Source organism: Bufo gargarizans, chromosome 2 (genome assembly GCF_014858855.1).
Source record: "Bufo gargarizans isolate SCDJY-AF-19 chromosome 2, ASM1485885v1, whole genome shotgun sequence".
In the NCBI taxonomy this organism is placed as follows: domain Eukaryota; kingdom Metazoa; phylum Chordata; class Amphibia; order Anura; family Bufonidae; genus Bufo; species Bufo gargarizans.
This window is the reverse complement of record NC_058081.1, coordinates 79,044,899-79,066,971: the sequence shown is the minus strand read 5'-3', so window position 1 is coordinate 79,066,971 and position 22,073 is coordinate 79,044,899. Positions and strand designations below refer to the sequence as shown.

The following is a 22,073-nucleotide window of genomic DNA, read 5'->3' as shown; positions in this document are numbered from 1 at the left end:
TGTCCCAATTCCTGAAAGAACCCTCTATTATTGTCATTAGGCCTATAGATGCAATATATGGTTATATGGTATGAGGTTATCACAGTTCCCCCCACCAAAGCACAAGCTTCGTACCAATTCTGAGCACATAGAAACATATAATGTGTCGGCAGATAAGAACCATTTGGCCCATCTAGTCTGCCCAATATACTGAATACTATGAATAGCCCTTGGCCCTATCTTAAATGAAGGATGGCCTTATGCCTATCCCATGCATGCTTAAACTCCTCCACTGTATTTGCAGCTACCACTTCTGCAGGAAGGCTATTCCATGCATCCACTACTCTCTCAGTAAAGTAATACTTCCTGATATTACTGTTAAACCTTTGCCCCTCTAATGTAAAACTATGTCCTCTTGTAGCAGTTTTTCTTCTTCTAAATATTCTCTCCTCTTTTACCTTGTTGATTCCCTTTATGTATTTAAAAGTTTCTATCATATCCCCTCTGTCTCGTCTTTCTTCCAAGCTATACATGTTAAGGTCCTTTAATCTTTCCTGGTAAGTTTTATCCTGCAATCCATGTACCAGTTTAGTAGCTCTTCTCTGAACTCTCTCCAAAGTATCAATATCCTTCTGGAGATATGGTCTCCAGTACTGCGCACAATACTCCAAATGAGGTCTCACTAGTGCTCTGTAGAGCGGCATGAGCACCTCCCTCTTTCTACTGGTAATGCCTCTTCCTATACACCCAAGCATTCTGCTGGCATTTCCTGCTGCTCTATGACATTGTCTGCCTACCTTTAAAGGGATTCTGTCACCTCGTTTTAGGTTATAGAGATGCGGACATGCACGGCTAGATCGCCGCTAGCATGTCCGCAATATACTGGTCCTATAGGGCTGTGTGCTTTTATTTTGTTTAAAAAATGATTTTAGAGATATGTAAATGAGTCTTGTAAGTTGCCCAAGGGGCTGTACGAACCTTCCTGGTGCCCAGACACTCCCCCTGTGAAGGAGCCCAGCACTGCCTATGTCCTCAGAATCTCCTCCTTTCGACACAGTTAGATTGCCGTAATCTCGCGATGTGGGAGCTTGCGCATGCGCAGTGCCGGTATAGTGTTCCTTCCCTGTGCTGGCATCAGCCTCAGGGAAGGAACTGCGCATCGCGAGATTACGGCTATCTCTCATTGATGAAAGGAGGAGATTCGGAGGACATAGGCGGTGCTGGGCTCCTTCACAGGGGGGCGTGGCTGGGCACCAGGAAGGTTCGTACAGCCCCTTGGGCACCTTACAAGACTCATTTACATATCTCTAAAATCATTTTTTAAACAAATTAAAAGCACACAGCCCTATAGAACCAGTATATTGCGGACATGCTAGCGGCGATGTAGCCGTGCATGTCCGCATCTCTATAACCGAAAACGAAGTGACAGAATCCCTTTAAGTCTTCTGAAATAATGACCCCTAAATCCCTTTCCTCAGATACTGAGGTTAGGACTGTATCACTGATTTTATATTCTGCTCTTGGGTTTTGCACTTATCAACATTAAATTTTTGTTGCCAGATTTTTGACCATTCCTCTAGTTTTCCTAAATCCTTCTCCATTTGGTGTATCCCTCCAGGAACATCAACCCTGTTACATATCTTTGTGTCATCAGCAAAAAGACACACCTTACCATCGAGGCCTTCTGCAATTTTGCTGATAAAGATATTAAACAATATGGGTCCCAGAACAGATCCCTGAGGTACCCCACTGTAACAAGACCTTGGTCTGAATATACACATGACTTTCAGATGGTAATTCATAGTATAAGAGCAATACCGTAAACTAAACCAAATACCCCAAGTATTGTAGTATTTTCTGCAGAACATAACTGCATGGAGTTTTTAAGTTCTCTCTGCGTTTTCCCCGAGTTTCCTCTGGGTACTCAATTTTCCTCCCAGAATCTAAAAACATACTCATAGGTGAATATGGAGTTCAGATTCTGAGTCCAATGGGGACAGAGACTGATTGTACACTTTACCAAGGAATTTCTACTCCATCCTATCAAATGCTTTGGCGGCGTCCAAAGACAGGATGGAGCAGGAATCCCCCCCGGGGGACTGTATATTCGCAAAAAGACGGTGAAGGTTATAATGAGTGTCTTTATTGGGGACTAGACATTAAGCCCATTACAATAACAGGCGCTAGAACAGTAGTGCATAAACATTAGTAGGAACAGTCTATATTAAAATAGCTGAGACAGCCGACACTGACTGATGGTGCTGAGACTGCGGGTGTGGCCAAGACTGTTGACTGCAGCTAATTGCTGAGACTGCTGGCACTGTGACTGGTGGCACTGACTGGTTGCTGAGATGGCTGGCACTGACTGGTGGTGCTGAGACTGCAGCTGTGGCCGAGACTGTTGACTGTGGCTAATTGCTGAGATGGCTGACACTGACTGGTGGTGCCGAGACTGCGGGCACTGTGACTGGTGGCACTGACTGGTGGCTGAGAGGACTGGTGCTGACTAGTGTCTGAGACTGCAGGCACTGTGCCTGGTGGCCGAGATGGCTGGCATTGACTGGTGGTGCGGAGTCTGCTGGCACTGTGACTGGTGGCACTGACTGATGGCCGAGACGGCTGGCACTCACTGGTGGTGCTGAGACTGCGGCTAATGGCTGAGATAACTGGCACTGACTGATGGTGCTGAGACTGCTGGCACTGACTGATTGCTGGCACTGACTGGTTGAGACTGGCACTGTGATTGATGGCCGAGACGGCTGGCACTGTGACTGATGGCTGATATGACTGGTACTGACTGGTGGCTGAGACTGCGGCTAATTGCTGAGATGGGTGGCACGGTGACTGGTGGCACTGACTGATGGCTGAGACAGCTTTCACTGACCGATAGCTAAGACGACTGCGGGCACTGTGACTGGTGGCTGAGATGGCTGGCACTGGTGGCTGATACGACTGGCACTGACTGGTGGCTGAGACTGCGGGCACTGTGAGTGGTGGAAATCACTGATAGCAGAGATGGCTGGCACTGACTGGTGGTGCTGAGACCACTGGTGGTTAATACTGCTAGCAGCAGCCGCTGCTGTGTGTGTCTGGCAGGACTGTAATGGCGGTGCTTTCGTTTCATGTAATGGCTGCGCTCAAACTGACACAGCACACCATAATAACTGCGCACTGCTGTGGGCGGACGGGGGCGTGTGGTGCACCGTGTGTTTATTGGCTGAAGCAATTGTGGGTGGTACGGGCGGCGTTGATAGGACAGCTCTGTTGCTGTGGGCGGGCCAGGAGGCCTGAGGTGCGCTGTGTTTTTATTGGCCGGCGGCACTCTGATGTGGGCTGTCCAGCCAACGTGTGGTGCGCTGTGTTTCTTCCGTAAAATCGGCACCTACACACATGGACACAGCGCAGGCACACATGGCTTTTATTAGGTAGGATGAACCCATTCTGTTCAGGGTGTATAATCGAAGAGATAACTCTGGAGAGCCTCGTGGCCAACATCTTTGACAAAAGCTTATCAGTATTCAGAAGCGATATCGGTCTATATGACCCCCAGATCTAGGGGATCCTTTCCTTTTTTCAAAATTTATATAATTACTGCTTCTGCCATTGAATCAGGTAGGGTACCATCCTCCAGGGATTCAACAATTACCCTCAGAAAAAATGGGAGAATAATATCACCATACATACGGTAAAGCTCATAAGGAAAACCATCCAAACCAGGAGAAGAATTTCCAGAACAGGCCCTTATAGTGGCCTTAAGCTCCTGCAAGGAAAATTCCACTTCAAGGGATTCCCTCTGTGCTTCAGTAAGAACTGAAAAAATTGATGGTGTCCAAATAGGCATCCATCATTTCGGTAACATTATTACTATTTTTATATATAATCAGAAAAATGCTTTATAAAAGCTCCCCTTATTTTTTCAAGATTTTCAGTGATTCTACCATCAGTTAGCCGAATGCTACATCTTTCTTTTTTGGATCCCGATTGGATATCACCTTAGCCAGGAGTTTTCCTGGACGCCCAGATTCACAGAATTGTTGTCCCCTAAAAAAAGAGCCTCTGCTGGGCCTTATCCAGGAGAAAATCGGAATATTCCTGACTTCCTTTCTGCATCGCCCTTCTATTCTCCTCTGTTTCATCCCAAATAGTGCAGCATCCGTTAAGGCTCTCTCTTTCCTCTCATACCTGCTTCTTAAATTAGAAATATTACTAACAAATAATACCCTAACAAAGGCCTTAAACGCATCCCATACTAATTGAATTTTTGCGGTTTTCTAATTAATCTCCCAGAAATACACCATCTCTTGTTTCATCCAGTCATGGTTATCTATTACCGACAACCAATAGGGGTTTAATCTAAAGGGAGGTACTACCCTTCCCCGATCACCAGGGATACAAAGCTCAAGGGATACTGGCATGTGATCCCAGAGCGACCTGCCTTCATATTTCATGTTTAATAAATCTCAAATATTTTTTATTTATTAAAGCAAGGTCAATCTTGGACATGCAGTTCCCAGATCTAGACACACAGGAGTAGGCTCTTCTCCCCCGACCCAGAGCACGCCAAACGTCTACAAAACCCGACTCCTGACAGAATCGAGCCAAAGGAGACCCCTGGTTAAGTAGAGAAGTAGGAATGTCTCCCACCATGGATGGCCGGTCGGTCTTGGGGTTGATGTAGTAGTAGAAAATTGCAGCACAGAGTTTTTTTTCTTTGCTGTAAAGTTACGTTTAATAGTATTTCATCATATGAAAATCATGATCCAGTGCAATTACAGGACGTGTTGGACAGTCATGTACATATCAATATGGCGACCGGACGTTTCGGCCTGTCAGGGCCTTCTTTAGCAGTCTATAATCTGTGGCTGACTTCCTGTCAAGGATGGCGCTGGATCTTGGGGTTGATAACACAATTGAAATCCTTATTTACTAAGGTGATGCAATCTGGTAATTTCTCCAGAAACATTAATAAACAGTTGAGTACATCAAAAGAAAAAGGGGGATGAATGTAAATAAAAGCTAAGATACATAATGTTCCAAAAAGTTTCCCATTCAAATAAACAAATCTCCCCTGTTTATAAATAGAGGATGCCTCACAGACAAAGTCAATCTTTTTATGTATAAACACTGTCACTCCTCTAGAGTGGCTGGTGAAAGTGAAATGTCTGTGAGACCCATCCTCTAGCAATCCATGTCACAGCCTCCACAGTAAGATGGGTTTTTTAAGGGTACTTTAACACTAGCGCTTTTCTTTTCCGGCAGCGAGTTCCATCATAGGGGCTCAATACCGGAAAAGAACCGATCAGGTATATCCCCATGCATTCTGAATGGAGAGCAATCCGTACAGGATGCATCAGGATGTCTTCAGTTCAGTCACTGAACGGCGTTTTGATGCTGCGGTATTATCTCCATCCAAAATTCCGGATCAGGATATGGCTTTAATTTACATTGAGATGTATTAGTGCTGGATGCGGCATAAAAAAATACTGCAATGCCGGATCTGTCCTAAAAATGTGGGGGGGAAAAATTGGAAAAAATATATACAGGTCCTTCTCAAAAAATTAGCATATTGTGATAAAGTTCATTATTTTCTGTAATGTACTGATAAACATTAGACTTTCATATATTTTAGATTCATTACACACCAACTGAAGTAGTTCAAGCCTTTTATTGTTTTAATATTGATGATTTTGGCATACAGCTCATGAAAACCCAAATTTCCTATCTCAAAAAATTAGCATATCATGAAAAGGTTCTCTAAACGAGCTATTAAACAAATCATCTGAATCAACTAATTAAATCTAAACACCTGCAAAAGATTCCTGAGGCTTTTAAAAACTCCCAGACTGGTTCATTACTCAAAACCGCAATCATGGGTAAGTCTGCCGACCTGACTGCTGTCCAGAAGGCCATCATTGACACCCTCAAGCAAGAGGGTAAGACACAGAAAGAAATTTCTGAACGAATAGGCTGTTCCCAGAGTGCTGTATCAAGGCACCTCAGCGGGAAGGAAAAAGTGTGGCAGAAAACGCTGCACAACGAGAAGAGGTGACCGGACCCTGAGGAAGATTGTGGAGAAGGACCGATTCCAGACCTTGGGGGACCTGCGGAAGCAGTGGACTGAGTCTGGAGTAGAAACATCCAGAGCCACTGTGTACAGGCGTGTGCAGGAAATGGGCTACAGGTGCCGCATTCCCCAGGTCAAGCCACTTTTGAACCAGAAACAGCGGCAGAAGCGCCTGACCTGGGCTACAGAGAAGCAGCACTGGACTGTTGCATGCCATTCGGAAATCAAGGTGCCAGAGTCTGGAGGAAGACTGGGGAGAGGGAAATGCCAAAATGCCTGAAGTCCAGTGTCAAGTACCCACAGTCAGTGATGGTCTGGGGTGCCATGTCAGCTGCTGGTGTTGGTCCACTGTGTTTTATCAAGGGCAGGGTCAGTGCAGCTAGCTATCAGGAGATTTTGGAGCACTTCATGCTTCCATCTGCTGAAAAGCTTTATGGAAATGAAGATTTCATTTTTCAGCACGACCTGGCACCTGCTCACAGTGCCAAAACCACTGGAAAATGGTTTACTGACCATGGTATTACTGTGCTCAATTGGCCTGCCAACTCTCCTGACCTGAACCCCACAGAGAATCTGTGGGATATTGGGAAGAGAAAGTTGAGAGACGCAAGACCCAACACTCTGGATGAGCTTAAGGCCGCTATCGAAGCATCCTGGGCCTCCATAACACCTCAGCAGTGCCACAGGCTGATTGCCTCCATGCCACGCCGCATTGAAGCAGTCATTTCTGCAAAAGGATTCCCGACCAAGTATTGAGTGCATAACTGAACATAATTATTTGAAGGTTGACTTTTTTTGTATTAAAAACACTTTTCTTTTATTGGTTGGATGAAATATGCTAATTTTTTTAGATAGGAATTTTGGGTTTTCATGAGCTGTATGCCAAAATCATCAATATTAAAACAATAAAAGGCTTGAACTACTTCAGTTGATGTGTAATGAATCTAAAATATATGAAAGTCTAATGTTTATCAGTACATTACAGAAAATAATGAACTTTATCACAATATGCAATTTTTTTGAAAAGGACCTGTATAACGGATCCGTTTCTCTAAATGATCTACGGAGAGACGGATCCGTTCTTGCAATTAATTTGTAAGACGGATCCGCATCCGTCTACAAATGCTGTCTGTTTGCCTGCAGATTGCCTGATCCGGCAGGCAGTTCCGGCGCCGCAAGTGTGAAAGTTGCCTAATAAACAGACAATAGGAGGTAGATGTCTCTGAAATAAATCAAACACAGCCTGTCTTTTTAATTTATCCCCAAGCCCCCGAACATTCCAGGTTAGAATTATCAGACATATATTTAGCTAGTCAATCCAATCCCCCTTGAACCCCGACCCCCCTGCTCATCCATTCTAAGAGACGCATCTCAACCCACCCAAAAGTCCCAACCCCCTCCCCCCCATGGTCCACCATTAATAAGGAGCAGGCCTCTCTACCTAGACCATCCCTCCCCCTGTCCTAATCCTGCCTCCACCAAATACATCAACAAGAAAATAACACATAAAAATAAAATAAAAAAGAGAAAAAATAATAATAAACGTCGCCGCTTAGAGATTAGTCCGGTCCAGCCAGTCCGTAGCAAGAGCCAGAGTGCAAAACAAAAAAAAAAGTTAATCCATTATAGATAATCCGGCGTTCAGCTGGGGACAAAAAGGAGTACCGTATTTTCCGGCGTATAAGACAACTGGGCGCATAAGACGACCCCCAACTTTTCCATTTAAAATATAGGGTTTGGACTACCCCTGCCTGCCCAGCCCTCCCTATCTCCAAGATGATCTTCCCCAGTCCAGGGAACTGACCATGGCAGCCAGGGCTTCAGTAGCATCCTGGCTGCCATGGTAACCTATCTTTTTCTTTTCACATTCCCAGTTTCCCACATAGGAACTACTAGGGGCTGGGAAAAAATGGTGGGTCCATTGCCATGGGGGATCTGTGGATGGCACTTATCGGGGGGGGGGGGGGGGATCTGTGGATGGCACTGTTATGGCGAGGGGGGGGGATGAGTGGATGGCACTGTTATGGGGAGGGGGATCAGTGGATGACACCGCTATGGGGGATGGGAGATCTATGGATGATACTATATAGCATCTTAGGCTATATGTGTCATCTACAGATCCACCCCATGACAGTGTCATCCACAGATCCCCCTCCCAGCCGCTCACAGGAGTATACATTTATAAACTGTAATCCGTACCCTGCAGTAACTTTAACTTTAAATCAGCGCTCATCTCTTTACTACCTTGCACTCAGCTCCGGTAACCGGCAGTGCGGGCGGCAGCGCTCACTCACTGACGTAACGCGCCTGCGCCATCTCGTGGGAGGAGCAGGCGCGTGACGTCAGTGAGTGAGCGCCGCCTGCACTGCCCGTTACTGGAGCTGAGTGTAAGGTAGTAAAGAGATGAGTGCTGCTTTAAAGAGTACCTTTCATGGGTCCAAAAAATATGAACTTAGATCCCTGGGCGCCACCCTATGTAGCCTGCTACTAAGTGCACTTACTATTATTCCTGGGCACCGCTCAGTTTTCCCACTGTGGCCCCCGGTATTTTCAACATTCAGAACAAGGAGGAGGAAATGCCAGTGTCTCTCCTTCTCCCTGACAGCAGCGCTGTCCAATCGCAGCGCAGAGCTCATAGAAAAAAAAAAAACCTCCCTGGCTATGAGCTCTGCGCTGCGATTGGACAGCGCTGCTGTCAGAGAGAAGGAGAGACACTTGCATCTCATCCTCCTTGTTCTGAATGTTGAAAATACCGGGGGCCACAGCGGGCAAACGGAGCGGTGCCCAGGAATAATAGTAAGTGCACTTAGATCACTGGACGCTGCTCTATGTAGCCTGCTACCAAGTTCATATTTTTTGGACCCATGAAAGGTCCTCTTTAAAGTTACTGTAGGATACGGATTACAGTTTATAAATATATACTCCTGCAAGCGGTGGGGCCGGTGTAGAATAGCGCAGGAGAGTCTGTATATTCTAACCCCCAGGCAAGCGTCCCCGTCACCATGGGAACGCCTGGGGGTTAGAATATACCCGGCGTATAAGACGACCTCCGACTTTTGAAAATAATTTCTAGTGTTAGAAAGTAGTCTTATATGCCGGAAAATACGGTACTTAATATCTTTACTCTGTAGACTCTTTTTAACAGCAAAAAAAGTTACGTCATTTTTCTGGAATCTCTTTCGAGAAATCTGGATAGAAAGACACTTTATTATCATTATAAAGAATAGGAGAGCACTCCCTCCTTTTTAAAAATGTGTCTGTATTGTGAGAAGCAAGAATCTTTGCCAAAAGTACCCGTGGCTGCAAACCTGGAATTGGCTTACCCCAGGGAACCCGATGGGCCCTCTCCACTAAGAATAGGCGAGAAATGTTCTTTTCCAAATTTTATCAAGAATCAGGGACTGTATCATTCCAGCAGGATTTTTTCCCTCTGCGCCCTCAGATAGTCCCAAAATTCTCACATTAGATCGTCTCGACCTATCTTCCAGATCTTTTTTTTGTAGAATGTTAAAAAAAAAAATTAATATCATTTTCAGATTTTAAAGCTTTCACTTCATATTCTAGAGTGCCAACGGACTTCTGTATGACAGTAACTCTGTCTCGTATCTTAGGCTACTTTCACACTTGAGGCAGAGGATTCAGACAGGCAGTTCCGTCGCCGGAACTGCCTGCCGGATCCGTCAAAACGTATGCAAACTGATGGCATTTGTCAGACGGATCAGGATCCTGGTCCGTATGACAAATGCATTGAAATGCCGGATCAGTCTTTCAGGTGTCATCCAGGAAAAACAGATCTGGCTTTTATTTTTAAAAATTTTTTTGCAGTCCGAGCATGCGCAGACCACAAAAACTGATCCGTTTTGCCGGAACACTCAGGGCCGGATCCGGAATTAGTGCATTTCAATGGGGGAAAAAATGGCAGATCCGGCAAGTGTTCCGTAATTTTGAAAAGGCAAAAAGACTGAACTGATGCATCCTGAACGGATTGCTCTCCATTCAGAATGCATGGGGATAAAACTGATCAGTTCTTTTACAGTATTGAGCCCCTAGGACCGAATTCAATGCCAGAAAAGAATAACGCTAGTGTGAAAGTACCCTTAGTAACATCGTCTCTTATTATAGACACGCCTGACAGGACAACTCCCAACTGCCATGCAATATCTTGGATCACTTTTCTATTATTTTTAACCATAGCTAGAATCTCCTCCAATGGTGAAGAAACCACCAAAGGAGTATTACCATCTCCGCCCTCTCCCCATTTCCATCATTAGAATGGTCACCTGCTCCCTCATCTAGTCTAGATCCAGAGATATTTCTCCTTTAAATAACACCCTGCTTCCCTTTTAATGCAGTTCTTGTATTTGCAATTGGAGATTTGAGAAACTGGTCGATTTCAGATCTCAGTCCTGTTTTTGAGGATGATAAATCTGTTGACTGCCTATTTTGCTTGTGGCCCATATTTTTTTTCCCCCTTTTCTCTTTTTTACCCTTTATTTTCTTCCTTCCCTCCTTTATAATTTCATCCTCCCCGAGTCTCCTCTCTTTAACCTCTCCTTCCCTCCCTTTAAATTAATGTATTTGAAAAAAAACAACAACAAAAAAAAGCACTCAGGGAAGGGAGGAAGAACCAGAGACTGTGGGAACTAAAAATAAAAAAGTATTGTACCAATAGATCAACACAGTTGCAGAGTTCTTACAGAGGACAGGGTGACTTCAAGGGTTACCAGAAGGTTCTCAGATGAAGGATAGTACTATCACCACAAAACAGGCAGGTGGGGAATCAGGGCAGCCTAGTACCCCTCAGCTTTTTCAGGAGAGCCTAATGTAACAAGGCAAGCCGCCGGACATCACAGGAAGCCCCAGATGGTTTCACCCACGCTCCAGGGCCACAGCGTCCATCTCCAAACTCAGAGCGCTAAGGGAAGGAAGATAATAGGGAGGAGGGAAGACAGCGGAGGGGAGCGAAGTTGGGCAGGGGAGGCCAGTGAAAACACACAGCAGATGTTCTCGCGCTCACGAGCAGCGCAGGTCTTCAGCGCCGGCCGGTAAAGGTTCAGCTCAGGAGCCCACACTGGACATCCAAGCAGCGGTACAATTCACAGAGGCAGACCAGGAGCAGGAGGAGGGCGCGACGTCACAACCTTACGTCATCATGTCCACCAACGACCGGTCGCTTTCTTTTTTTTTTTTTTTTTACAATAGGAGCTGAACAGGCGATAAAAAAAAAAATACTAAAATATCTCAGCCCCATGAATCACTGTCAGTGTTATAGAAGGCAATAGATCGAAGTCACTAGTCTTTGTAATTTACATTTTTTAGCAATGAGACCCAGGCTTATTAATGCCTTTCTTTGCGTGAATGAGGCTGTAGTAAACTTCATATAATTAGCTTGTTGCTTCAGTAACCATCTTTTTTCACGATCAAACCATTATCAGCTCTGATTGGGCGGCATTCACATCCCTCCAGTGATTTCTGTTATTCTGCTCCCTTATAGAGGGTATAACAAAAAGAAATGCAGATGAAATTGGAGTTTTTTTGTCCCATATTTTTGGGGAGGACCGCTTCAGCACTTGGAAGCCGTTTTCCATAGGGAAAAAAAGAAGTTTATATGTTCAGAAAACAAAACTCACAAATTACATACAGGTATGTGTGGTAGGCTGTTAACATGGTGGACACTTCCAGTACCTTTATTAGTGAAAAGTTGCTGACAGACTCCATTTAAAAGGGGTTGTACTGGTTTAAAAAAATAAATAAAAGTTATGCAAGTTTTTGCCGCTTGGCCGTACTCTGAATTGTGTGCAGACTGCAGCAGTGAAAGGCAGAAAAAATCTTTCAAAAAATAAAAATTGTCCCTCTACTGGGATAAAATTTTTGGTAAATTTTTACATTAATCATGGACCACAAACCAGAAATTGTTCGAGTCTAGCAGCCAGGGCCTAGGCCAGAACAGTAGGCAGCGTATATGCATGAAAGTTGCTAGACAGCTCGTTAAACCCCAGCAAACACTAAACCTTCATGGTGAGATCAATATACCTGGATAATGTGGTGGCCAGAATCACAGATGAAGTAGAGGGGGCTGTGCTATGGGTTTCTATTAATTTCCCTAGAAGCTGGAAGGGAGCTACAAAAATGGTGTAGCCAAAGCCAGGAGTGGAGCATACACAGAGACAAGGTGAATGTTAGTTTATGTGCATTATGTAATTATGTTTTCCTCTCTGGTAGCGCCCCCTGCTGCTTATCCTTCGGGTCCACCTTCTCATGCATTCACTGGTGGATCACCGTAAAGATAAGACTACTGCTCACTACCTCCAGATGCAGAGCAGAAATGGGTTAACAAGCAGTGTGCTTGATGAGCTGCTGCCCACCCTCAGGAAGGTAAGAAAGAAGAAGTTCTTGTAAGGGACAAAATTATACCAGAGAGCAGATTGAAATCAGTTTTTTGTATTGATAAAAAAAAAAAAAAAAAAAAAAAGTTTAAATAGTGGCATGCATTATTCCAGCTATTTTTTATTTTTATTTTTTTTAACTATTTTTGGGAAGACTCAGTTAAGCATCGGCCTTAGTTTCAGCAACCCAAACCCCCACTACCCCAATTTGATTAAGTATTTTAAAATAGACAGTTTAAAGCTGAACTGTATCCTATATGAAAGACATTTCCTCCTTCCAAAGTAGAAAATTCTATATTAATGACTACATAAACTTTGCAATGCAATAAAACTAAGTTGTTTAATGGCTATTTTATTACGCAAGTACCACACATCAAGCAATAGTTGCATACTTCTCTTACACGCAACCTATGCAGATGCTATATTGCCCTCAAGAGAGAGAACCAGTTCTGGTTGGTCAAGTATGCTTTGCAATGGCGTACCAAGGACCTGTGCAGAACTCTTCTCAGAAGAATAATTGAAGGGTTAACAATCGAAGAGGTGAGAAACTGATCCAAGATTCATGGCGAGACCAGGGTAGCATTCTGTCCTGGGAAGCAAAACTGAATATACAAGTGGGACACCCACTTCTATATACACCCCTGCATGGAGTCTGCTTACGTTCATGCTATCAGACCTAGCCTGAGCAGTTTCCCTTCTCCAAAATCAGAGCCTGAAGGACATTCCACTGGCCTACAGGCTTTAGTAAGACAGTGGTGCATAATTCCTGGGGGAGGTTAGTTCAGGTTGAGGACAATCACCATAGTAGGTTGGGACCATGTAGCCCATTTGTTGTTCAGTTCTGGCGAAGATACAGTCCTCTCTAGTCCTTATACAGAAAATCTACAACCAGAGTAGTTCGGTTGGCGATCAGTGGTATACACAGGCATTTTGTCACTGCACACAATAGTATGAGATGAACATACCCCACAGCATGCAGCTAGTTCAGTGTAGCAGCAAACTGTTCCCATGCTCTCTGCACAATTCCAGACCTTAGCCTTTGACCTATTTTGATTAAAATTTAATTCTCGTCTAAATTTATTTTAAAATTTTCCAAAAGTCGTATTTTAGGAATCCTTAGGAAATTCTACACTACTCTAACTGGACAGGGATTTGTTCATTGCCAACATAGTTATTAACATTCTCTTTTCTTTAACGTAAGCCACCTCTCTAGTTCAGACCACCACGTCCTGGAACAGAAGTGATATTTGAGATCACTGAATAAACATCTTGTAGCTATAGCACCAGGCGTGTGACATCTGTACAAGCACAGACGTGATCTAAGAACAAAGTTGCACAGAGTATGAGGACATGATTTTGGCTATTAATTAGGTACAGGCCTGTTTACTAAAATGATTTACTAGCTTCTTCCTCTTAGACCTGAAGCTTAGCCTGATTTATATGGAATCATGACAGATTAACTAACCAAACCACCATTCCTTAAAACACACCATGACCACAAATGTTGCAGGAATTCATTGGTTAATTATTTTGAGAGCCATCATTTTTTGCATTGCATTTTTGTCTGGCAATGAAACAGAACCAAGTTGTTCCTACAGAACAGTAAGTAAAGCTACTGCATTAAAGGGGTTGTCTCCTCTCAGTGTTACCAAGGCCAGATAAGACCTAGTCCCAACCAACAGCGGAGAATGCCACCGCTCGTTTCAGTAGCTCCCATTGCTTTGCTGCTTACCTAAATCAGAAACAGCATAACTTGCCGTGTTACAGCAATGGGAGCTATTGAAATAGTGAGCACCTGCGCGCTCCTCTTTTTCCTGTCCAACTGGTGGTCAGTACTGTGTCTTATCTTACCTTAGTAATAGCAAGATGAGACAACCCCTATCAAGAGTTAAACAAATTAGCTATGCCACAATGTATACTTGTCCCAAATGCAAGAGGCAATTTAGCATGACAGAAAAGTTGTGTATACCCAATTTCCTTGACAAATAATAGATTAGAAAGCGTGTAAAAAGTTAGAGAGGTTGCAGTATATTGAACACAAACATTGCAAAGCCAGATGTAGATCACACAAGTAGACAGATTTATTTGACCAAGCTCAGCTTGGCAGACAACATACTGTAACGCAGAAGATAATTCCCATCATCAGGAAACATATCTAAGAAGCCAGCAGTGATGGATTTGGCTTTTCTAGTATATTTTACATCTAGCTCTCTATACATCTACATCACTGCCTCCTGCATTTAATAAATAGGGAGTTCAAAGCAACCTGTTCATTGCTGGTGGTCACCAAACTGAGTGCGTCCAATGGCTACAAAGAATTCGACGGAAAGCCTTTCTGAAGTCCTGGTTGAAGATGGTGTAGATAACTGGATTGAGGGAGCTGTTACAGTACCCTATCCAGAAAAAAAACTGAAAGACACTTTGTGGGATGTAGCACAACTCAGGACATATGGCTCCTAGACTGTAAGTGAAGAAGAAAGGAAACCAGCACAAGACAAAAACCCCAATGACCACAGCAAGGACAAAGGTGAATCTCTTTTCCCGGTTGATGTGGCTTTTCTTCTTTGTCACGGAGATGGTGTCTTGTGACTTTTTTGGCTGCAGAATAACCCCTTTGGGTGTAACAACAGTGTCCATGATGGAAGGCCCATGGCCATTTGTCTCTTTGCCTTTGATGGACAGCGCTTGGTCAGTACACTTCTCCTTTTGTCCTGGAAGGGATAGTTTATCACTACAATGGATGTCAGCATCGGGCTTCTCACGTGGAGTTGTACAAGTCTGAACAGGTAAATTCTCCATGATTTGTTTCGTCTGACAGTCAATTGACTTTTGTTTGGGTCTGTTGCCATCCTTGTTCTTTTTGCTCCGACGTTTGGCTATGAGGTAAATTCTCAGGTACACCAGGATCATGATCAGGCAAGGTGCAAAAAAAGAGCAGATACTGGAGGACAAAATATACCAGGGGTCTTCATTCAACTTGCATTGAGGTTTCTCATTTTTGTGGTCTTCCTTTTTGCCCTTGTAAATCAATGGAGGCAAAGAAATTAAGGCTGCCAGAGTCCAGACCATTAGGATAATGCACTTTATCCTTCTAGGAGTCCTCTTGGAGTTATACTCAATGGCTTGACTGATAGACCAGTACCTGTCCAAGCTGATTGCACACAGGTGCACTATGGAGGACGTGCAAAACAGAACATCCAGGGCCAAATACATCTCGCACCAAGTCTTCCCAAAGTACCAGTATCCCATTACCTCATTAGCCAAAGAGAAGGGAATAATCAGAGTAGCCACAAGGATGTCCGCTGCAGCTAGAGACACCAGGAAGAGGTTCTGGGGAGCTTTCAGAGAACGGCTGGTTAGAACAGCTATGATCACTAAAACATTTCCAAAAATAGTGAAAAGAATGAGAAAGGAAATGATTGCTGCTATGACAGCGGTGGTTTGTATTGAGTAAGAGAGGGTAGGTGCCATGTCTAGGACCACAACTGAAGATTGCTGTCCTGGAAGATGTACCAAACGTCCAGGCTAAGGAAATCTTTCTATGAAATGTTTAGGCTCCATCAATCCATAGATTTGTCCATGCAAGACTAGTTTTCAGAACTTCATGAAAAGTTCAGCAGACCAAGTTGTAGTCGTAGACATCAACTAGTTCTTGTGGTTAAGGGATATATCCAAGTGTTGTAGGAATATCCTCTGAGCAAGGTCTTCTCTTCTGTTTGCAATGAAAGTTAAGGTCTTGCCTATACTTCTCACACCGAAGTGAGAAATGCAGATTTTCTGTGCTTTTAAAGTATTGAATGTTTAGTGCCTCCATCCCTACCGTGATGTCATATACTCAACAGCTCAACCCACTTTCTCGGGGAGGGAGTCTCAACCTGAACTCTCTTCACTATACAGATTTATTCCCGAATTGTGTTCCACACAGCACTTCCTCCTACTGTTTATTTGTTAGCAGAGAGTTTAGTGACTGCACATTACTCACAAAACCTCCGGGAGTGTCATTACTAATCTCGCCAGCATTCAGATAATAGCATTCGCTGCTTCAGTCACAGTGCACAGACATTAATGTCATAGCCTCCAGGATATATTCCACTTGATGCAGAAAAAAAAATCTGGATATTTTTACAGTTTATAGTTAATCTTTGCAATATTTTGCGAAGGTAGCAAACTGTCTTCCGATGCGCTAGTCAGTGACACAATATAACAGTTAATGTGTGATATTGGTGCAATATATACCTATATAGCAGTATTCTGCTTTAGTGTATTGAATAAGTAGAGCAAATGTAGCCTGTGTGCTTGAAAAACAATCTGCTTTTTAACCCTTTGATTATCCAGATTTTAGTTCAGCACCAAGGATAGCACAGGCAAATCTGCATCATCAGCTCCCTCTACTGATCAGAAGACATTCTACATCCCAGCTGTTTGTTACATGAGGTTTATTCTGTTCATAGAGAGAAGGGACAACACAACTTTACATCATCATTAGCACTGCCCAACATATAGATCATCAATAGCAATGTTACTAGTGCCCGATAGTGCTATTACGCCTTCCACAACAACCTAAAAGATGGAGGGAGAAAAAAAAAAGACACCATTAGCATTCCATGCTCTTGCACACAACACATAGGTGAAAAGAAAAGGGTTTACATTAGAACAGCTCTATACCATCCTATTTTAGGCAAAGTAGTTGACACAATTTCACCTGAAGAACAGAGTGATTTTGGAAGCGAGAACTTTCCTGGAGTCAGGGCAGGAAGAATGGGTCAATGGCTGACCGGGTTCAAAGGAGCTAGATGGGTATGAGGGCCCATGACTATGTCAATGACCACCCTATAATGTACCCCACCTATAATATCCAGTTTATTAAAATGGAAAATTATAAGCCTCATTTCTTCTAAAATAATAAGTCATCTTTGGTACCACAGTTTCCTATGTTGTACAACATCATGAAATCATCTGAAAGCTGAAACTTACATGGGCATTACCGTACACAAGATAAGATGGTAGCATTATTAGGGCTTTAGTCCACTTTACATGATCTTGACTACCATATGACCACAAAAGTTTCTCCTCCATACCAGAAGATGAAATATAGACATTCAGAGTACCTTTGAACAAAAATTAAAACAAACAGGTCATTACAGATTAAAATAATGCATCCCTGGAGTATGGCTTCATCAGGTGATGAGAGCTTTTTTTGAGGACCACTGAAATAATTTCAGAACCGAGAGGCCTACTCATGGAATTGAAAAAAACAACATCATATGTTATGAGTTGTACATCATCAAGCTTGTTCACAAAACAAGTAGGTGTGCCAGATGTTCCCCATTGTACATATCTTCTACAGCAAGACAAAATGTCCAACTGGACATTACAGAGCGACCCATGAAATGTAATCATTTATGATACCTAGCTGCTCAAGATAAGCAATCTAGGAAATTTCTACAGTGCCCATTTTGCTTTGTTGGACATTTGATTACACATGGGTCATGTAAGAAAAATGGATTCTGGTAAGTGCAGCCTGCTAGAACAGCCTAGCATACTTACTCGTGTGCAGAAGGGTGGAGCCTAAGGATGGCTTAGTCGTCACAGAGAGAGAGAGAGAGCCACCTGGATTTAACTAAGCAAATAGTTATGAGCATCCTATTGGATAGTTACTGCATGGGCGATTATCTTTCAGCTGGCAATAAGTTATTTAACCCCAACTGGTGCGATGAGTTGCTTCTCATTTCTTAAACAACCATGTTGAAAGACATCTCGTGGTCGTGGAAAAGAGGTCAGTCTGTTTGAGAAGGGTCAAATCATTGGCATGCATCAAGTACAGAAAACATCTAAGGAGATTGCAGAAACTACTAAAATTGGGTTAAGAACTGTCCAACGCATTATTAAAAACTGGAAGGATAGTGGGGACCCATCGTATTCGAGAAAGAAATGTGGCGGGAAAATCCTGAATGATCGTGATCGGCGATCACTTAAACATTTGGTGAAATCAAATCTAAGAAAAACAACAGTAGAACTCAGGGCTATGTTCAATAGTGAAAGTAAGAGCATTTCCACACAAACAATGCAAAGGGAACTCAAGGGATTGGGACTGAACAGCTGTGTAGCTGTAAGAAAACCACTAATCTGTGAGGCAAACCAAAAAACAAGGCTTCAATTTGCTAGGGAGCATAAAGATTGGACTCTGGAGCAATGGAAGAAGGTCATGTGGTCTGATGAGTCAAGATTTACCCTGTTCCAGAGTGATGGGCGCATCAGGGTAAGTAGAGAGGCAGATGAAGTGATGCACCCATCATGCCTAGTGCCTACTGTACAAGCCTGTGGGGGCAGTGCTATGATCTGGGGTTGCTGCAGTTGGTCAGGTCTAGGTTCAGCAACAGTATGTGCTCCAAGAGCCGACTACCTGAACATACTGAATAACCAGGTTATTCCATCAATGGATTTTTTCTAACCTGATGGCATGGGCATATTCCAAGATGACAATGCCAGGATTCACCGGGTTCAAATTGTGAAAGAGTGGTTAAGGAAGCATGAGACATAAATTTCACACATGGATTGGCCACTAGGGATGAGCGAACTCGAACTGTATAGTTCGGGTTCGTACCGAATTTTGGGGTGTCCGTGACACGGACCCGAACATTTTCGTAAAAGTTCGGGTTCGGTGTTCGTCGCTTTCTTGGCGCTTTTGTGACGCTTTCTTGACGCTTTTTGAAAGGCTGCAAAGCAGCCAATCAACAAGCGTCATACTACTTGCCCCAAGAGGCCGTCACAGCCAAGTGCATTTAACCCTCAGTAGTGTGGTTGGTCAAGCTGTGACACCAAGTGCATTTAACCAGCAATAGTCTGTTCATTTTTTGGCCATATACTAAATCAGGGGCAAGCTGCGCCCGTCACCAAGTGCATTTAACCAGCAATAGTCTGTTCATTTTTTGGCCATATACTACATCAGGGGCAAGCTGCGCCCGTCACCAAGTGCATTTAACCCTCAGTAGTGTGGTTGGTCAAGCTGTGACACCAAGTGCATTTAACCAGCAATAGTCTGTTCATTTTTTGGCCATATACTACATCAGGGGCAAGCTGCGCCCGTCACCAAGTGCATTTAACCCTCAGTAGTGTGGTTGGTGAAGCTGTCACACCAAGTGCATTTAACCAGCAATAGTGTGGTTATTTTTTGGCCATATCCCAGTCTAATTCTGTTAGTAAATCCATACCGGTCACCCAGCGCCTAAATACTAGGCCTCAAATTTATATCCCGCTAAATCTCTCGTTACCGCTGTCCTGTTGTGGCTGGGAAAGTTATTTAGTGTCCGTCAAAGCACATTTTTTGTTCTGGGTTGAAATACAATTCCCAATTTAGCAATTTCATAATTTAGTGGTTTCTGCTATATCAGAGCTATTTGAAATCTATCCCTAAAAGGGTATATAATATTCAAGGTGCACATAGGGTCATTCAGAATAACTTCACACACACGCTACTGTGCATTTCCAAGTCTAATTCTGTTACTAAATCCATACCGGTCACCCAGCGCCTAAATACTAGGCCTCAAATTTATATCCCGCTGAATTTGAATACAATACATTGGGCCAAATAATATTTTTGTTGTTGTGGTGAACCATAACAATGAGGAAAACATCTAGTAAGGGACGCGGACGTGGACATGGTGGTGTTAGTGGACCCTCTGGTGCTGGGAGAGGACGTGGCCGTTCTGCCACATCCACACGTCCTAGTGTACCAACTACCTCAGGTCCCAGTAGCCGCCAGAATTTACAGCGATATATGGTGGGGCCCAATGCCGTTCTAAGGATGGTAAGGCCTGAGCAGGTACAGGCATTAGTCAATTGGGTGGCCGACAGTGGATCCAGCACGTTCACATTATCTCCCACCCAGTCTTCTGCAGAAAGCGCACAGATGGCGCCTGAAAACCAACCCCATCAGTCTGTCACATCACCCCCATGCATACCAGGGAAACTGTCTCAGCCTCAAGTTATGCAGCAGTCTCTTATGCTGTTTGAAGACTCCGCTGGCAGGGTTTCCCAAGGGCATCCACCTAGCCCTTCCCCAGCGGTGGAAGACAGACTGCACTGACGCACAACCACTTATGTTTCCTGATGATGAGGACATGGGAATACCACCTCAGCATGTCTCTGATGATGACGAAACACAGGTGCCAACTGCTGCGTCTTTCTGCAGTGTGCAGACTGAACAGGAGGTCAGGGATCAAGACTGGGTGGAAGACGATGCAGGGGACGATGAGGTCCTAGACCCCACATGGAATGAAGGTCGTGCCACTGACTTTCACAGTTCGGAGGAAGAGGCAGTGGTGAGACCGAGCCAACAGCGTAGCAAAAGAGGGAGCAGTGGGCAAAAGCAGAACACCCGCCGCCAAGAGACTCCGCCTGCTACTGACCGCCGCCATCTGGGACCGAGCACCCCAAAGGCAGCTTCAAGGAGTTCCCTGGCATGGCACTTCTTCAAACAATGTGCTGACGACAAGACCTGAGTGGTTTGCACGCTGTGCCATCAGAGCCTGAAGCGAGGCATTAACGTTCTGAACCTGAGCACAACCTGCATGACCAGGCACCTGCATGCAAAGCATGAACTGCAGTGGAGTAAACACCTTAAAAACAAGGAAGTCACTCAGGCTCCCCCTGCTACCTCTTCTGCTGCTGCCGCCTCGGCCTCTTCTGCTGCTGCCGCCTCGGCCTCTACCTCTGGAGGAACGTTGGCACCTGCCGCCCAGCAAACAGGGGATGTACCACCAACACCACCACCACCTCCGTCACCAAGCGTCTCAACCATGTCACACGGCAGCGTTCAGCTCTCCATCTCACAAACATTTGAGAGAAAGCGTAAATTCCCACCTAGCCACCCTCGATCCCTGGCCCTGAATGCCAGCATTTCTAAACTACTGGCCTATGAAATGCTGTCATTTAGGCTGGTGGACACAGACAGCTTCAAACAGCTCATGTCGCTTGCTGTCCCACAGTATGTTGTTCCCAGCCGCCACTACTTCTCCAAGAGAGCCGTGCCTTCCCTGCACAACCAAGTATCCAATAAAATCAAGTGTGCACTGCGCAATGCCATCTGTAGCAAGGTCCACCTAACCACAGATACGTGGACCAGTAAGCACTGCCAGGGACGCTATATCTCCCTAACTGCACACTGGGTAAGTGTAGTGGCAGCTGGGCCCCAGGCGGAGAGCTGTTTAGCACACGTCCTTCCGCCGCCAAGGATCGCAGGGCAACATTCTTTGCCTCCTGTTGCCACCTCCACCTTCTCGGCTTCCTCCTCCTCTTCTTCCACCTGCTCATCCAGTCAGCCACACACCTTCACCACCAACTTCAGCACAGCCCGGGGTAAACGTCAGCAGGCCATTCTGAAACTCATATGTTTGGGGGACAGGCCCCACACCGCACAGGAGTTGTGGCGGGGTATAGAACAACAGACCGACGAGTGGTTGCTGCCGGTGAGCCTCAAGCCCGGCCTGGTGGTGTGTGATAATGGGCGAAATCTCGTTGCAGCTCTGGGACTAGCCAATTTAACGCACATCCCTTGCTTGGTGCATGTGCTGAATTTGGTGGTGCAGAAGTTCATTCACAACTACCCCGACATGTCAGAGCTGCTGCATAAAGTGCGGGCCGTC

General features: G+C 44.6%; 1 protein-coding gene across 1 annotated transcript; it reads right to left on the bottom strand.

The window, feature by feature from the left end:
* Positions 1–14,492: 14,492 nt before the first annotated feature.
* Positions 14,493–16,162, bottom strand: ADRA2B (adrenoceptor alpha 2B). Its single transcript, XM_044283100.1, has one exon. It carries the CDS (start codon positions 15,898–15,900, stop codon positions 14,713–14,715), a length of 1,188 nt encoding a protein of 395 aa, XP_044139035.1. The 5' UTR covers positions 15,901–16,162; the 3' UTR covers positions 14,493–14,712.
* Between the last annotated feature and the right edge of the window lie 5,911 nt (positions 16,163–22,073).

Excerpts from the sequence above, each read along its gene's own strand:
- ADRA2B (XM_044283100.1), bottom strand. The coding sequence starts at position 15,900 with ATGGCACCTACCCTCTCTTACTCAATACAAACCACCGCTGTCATAGCA.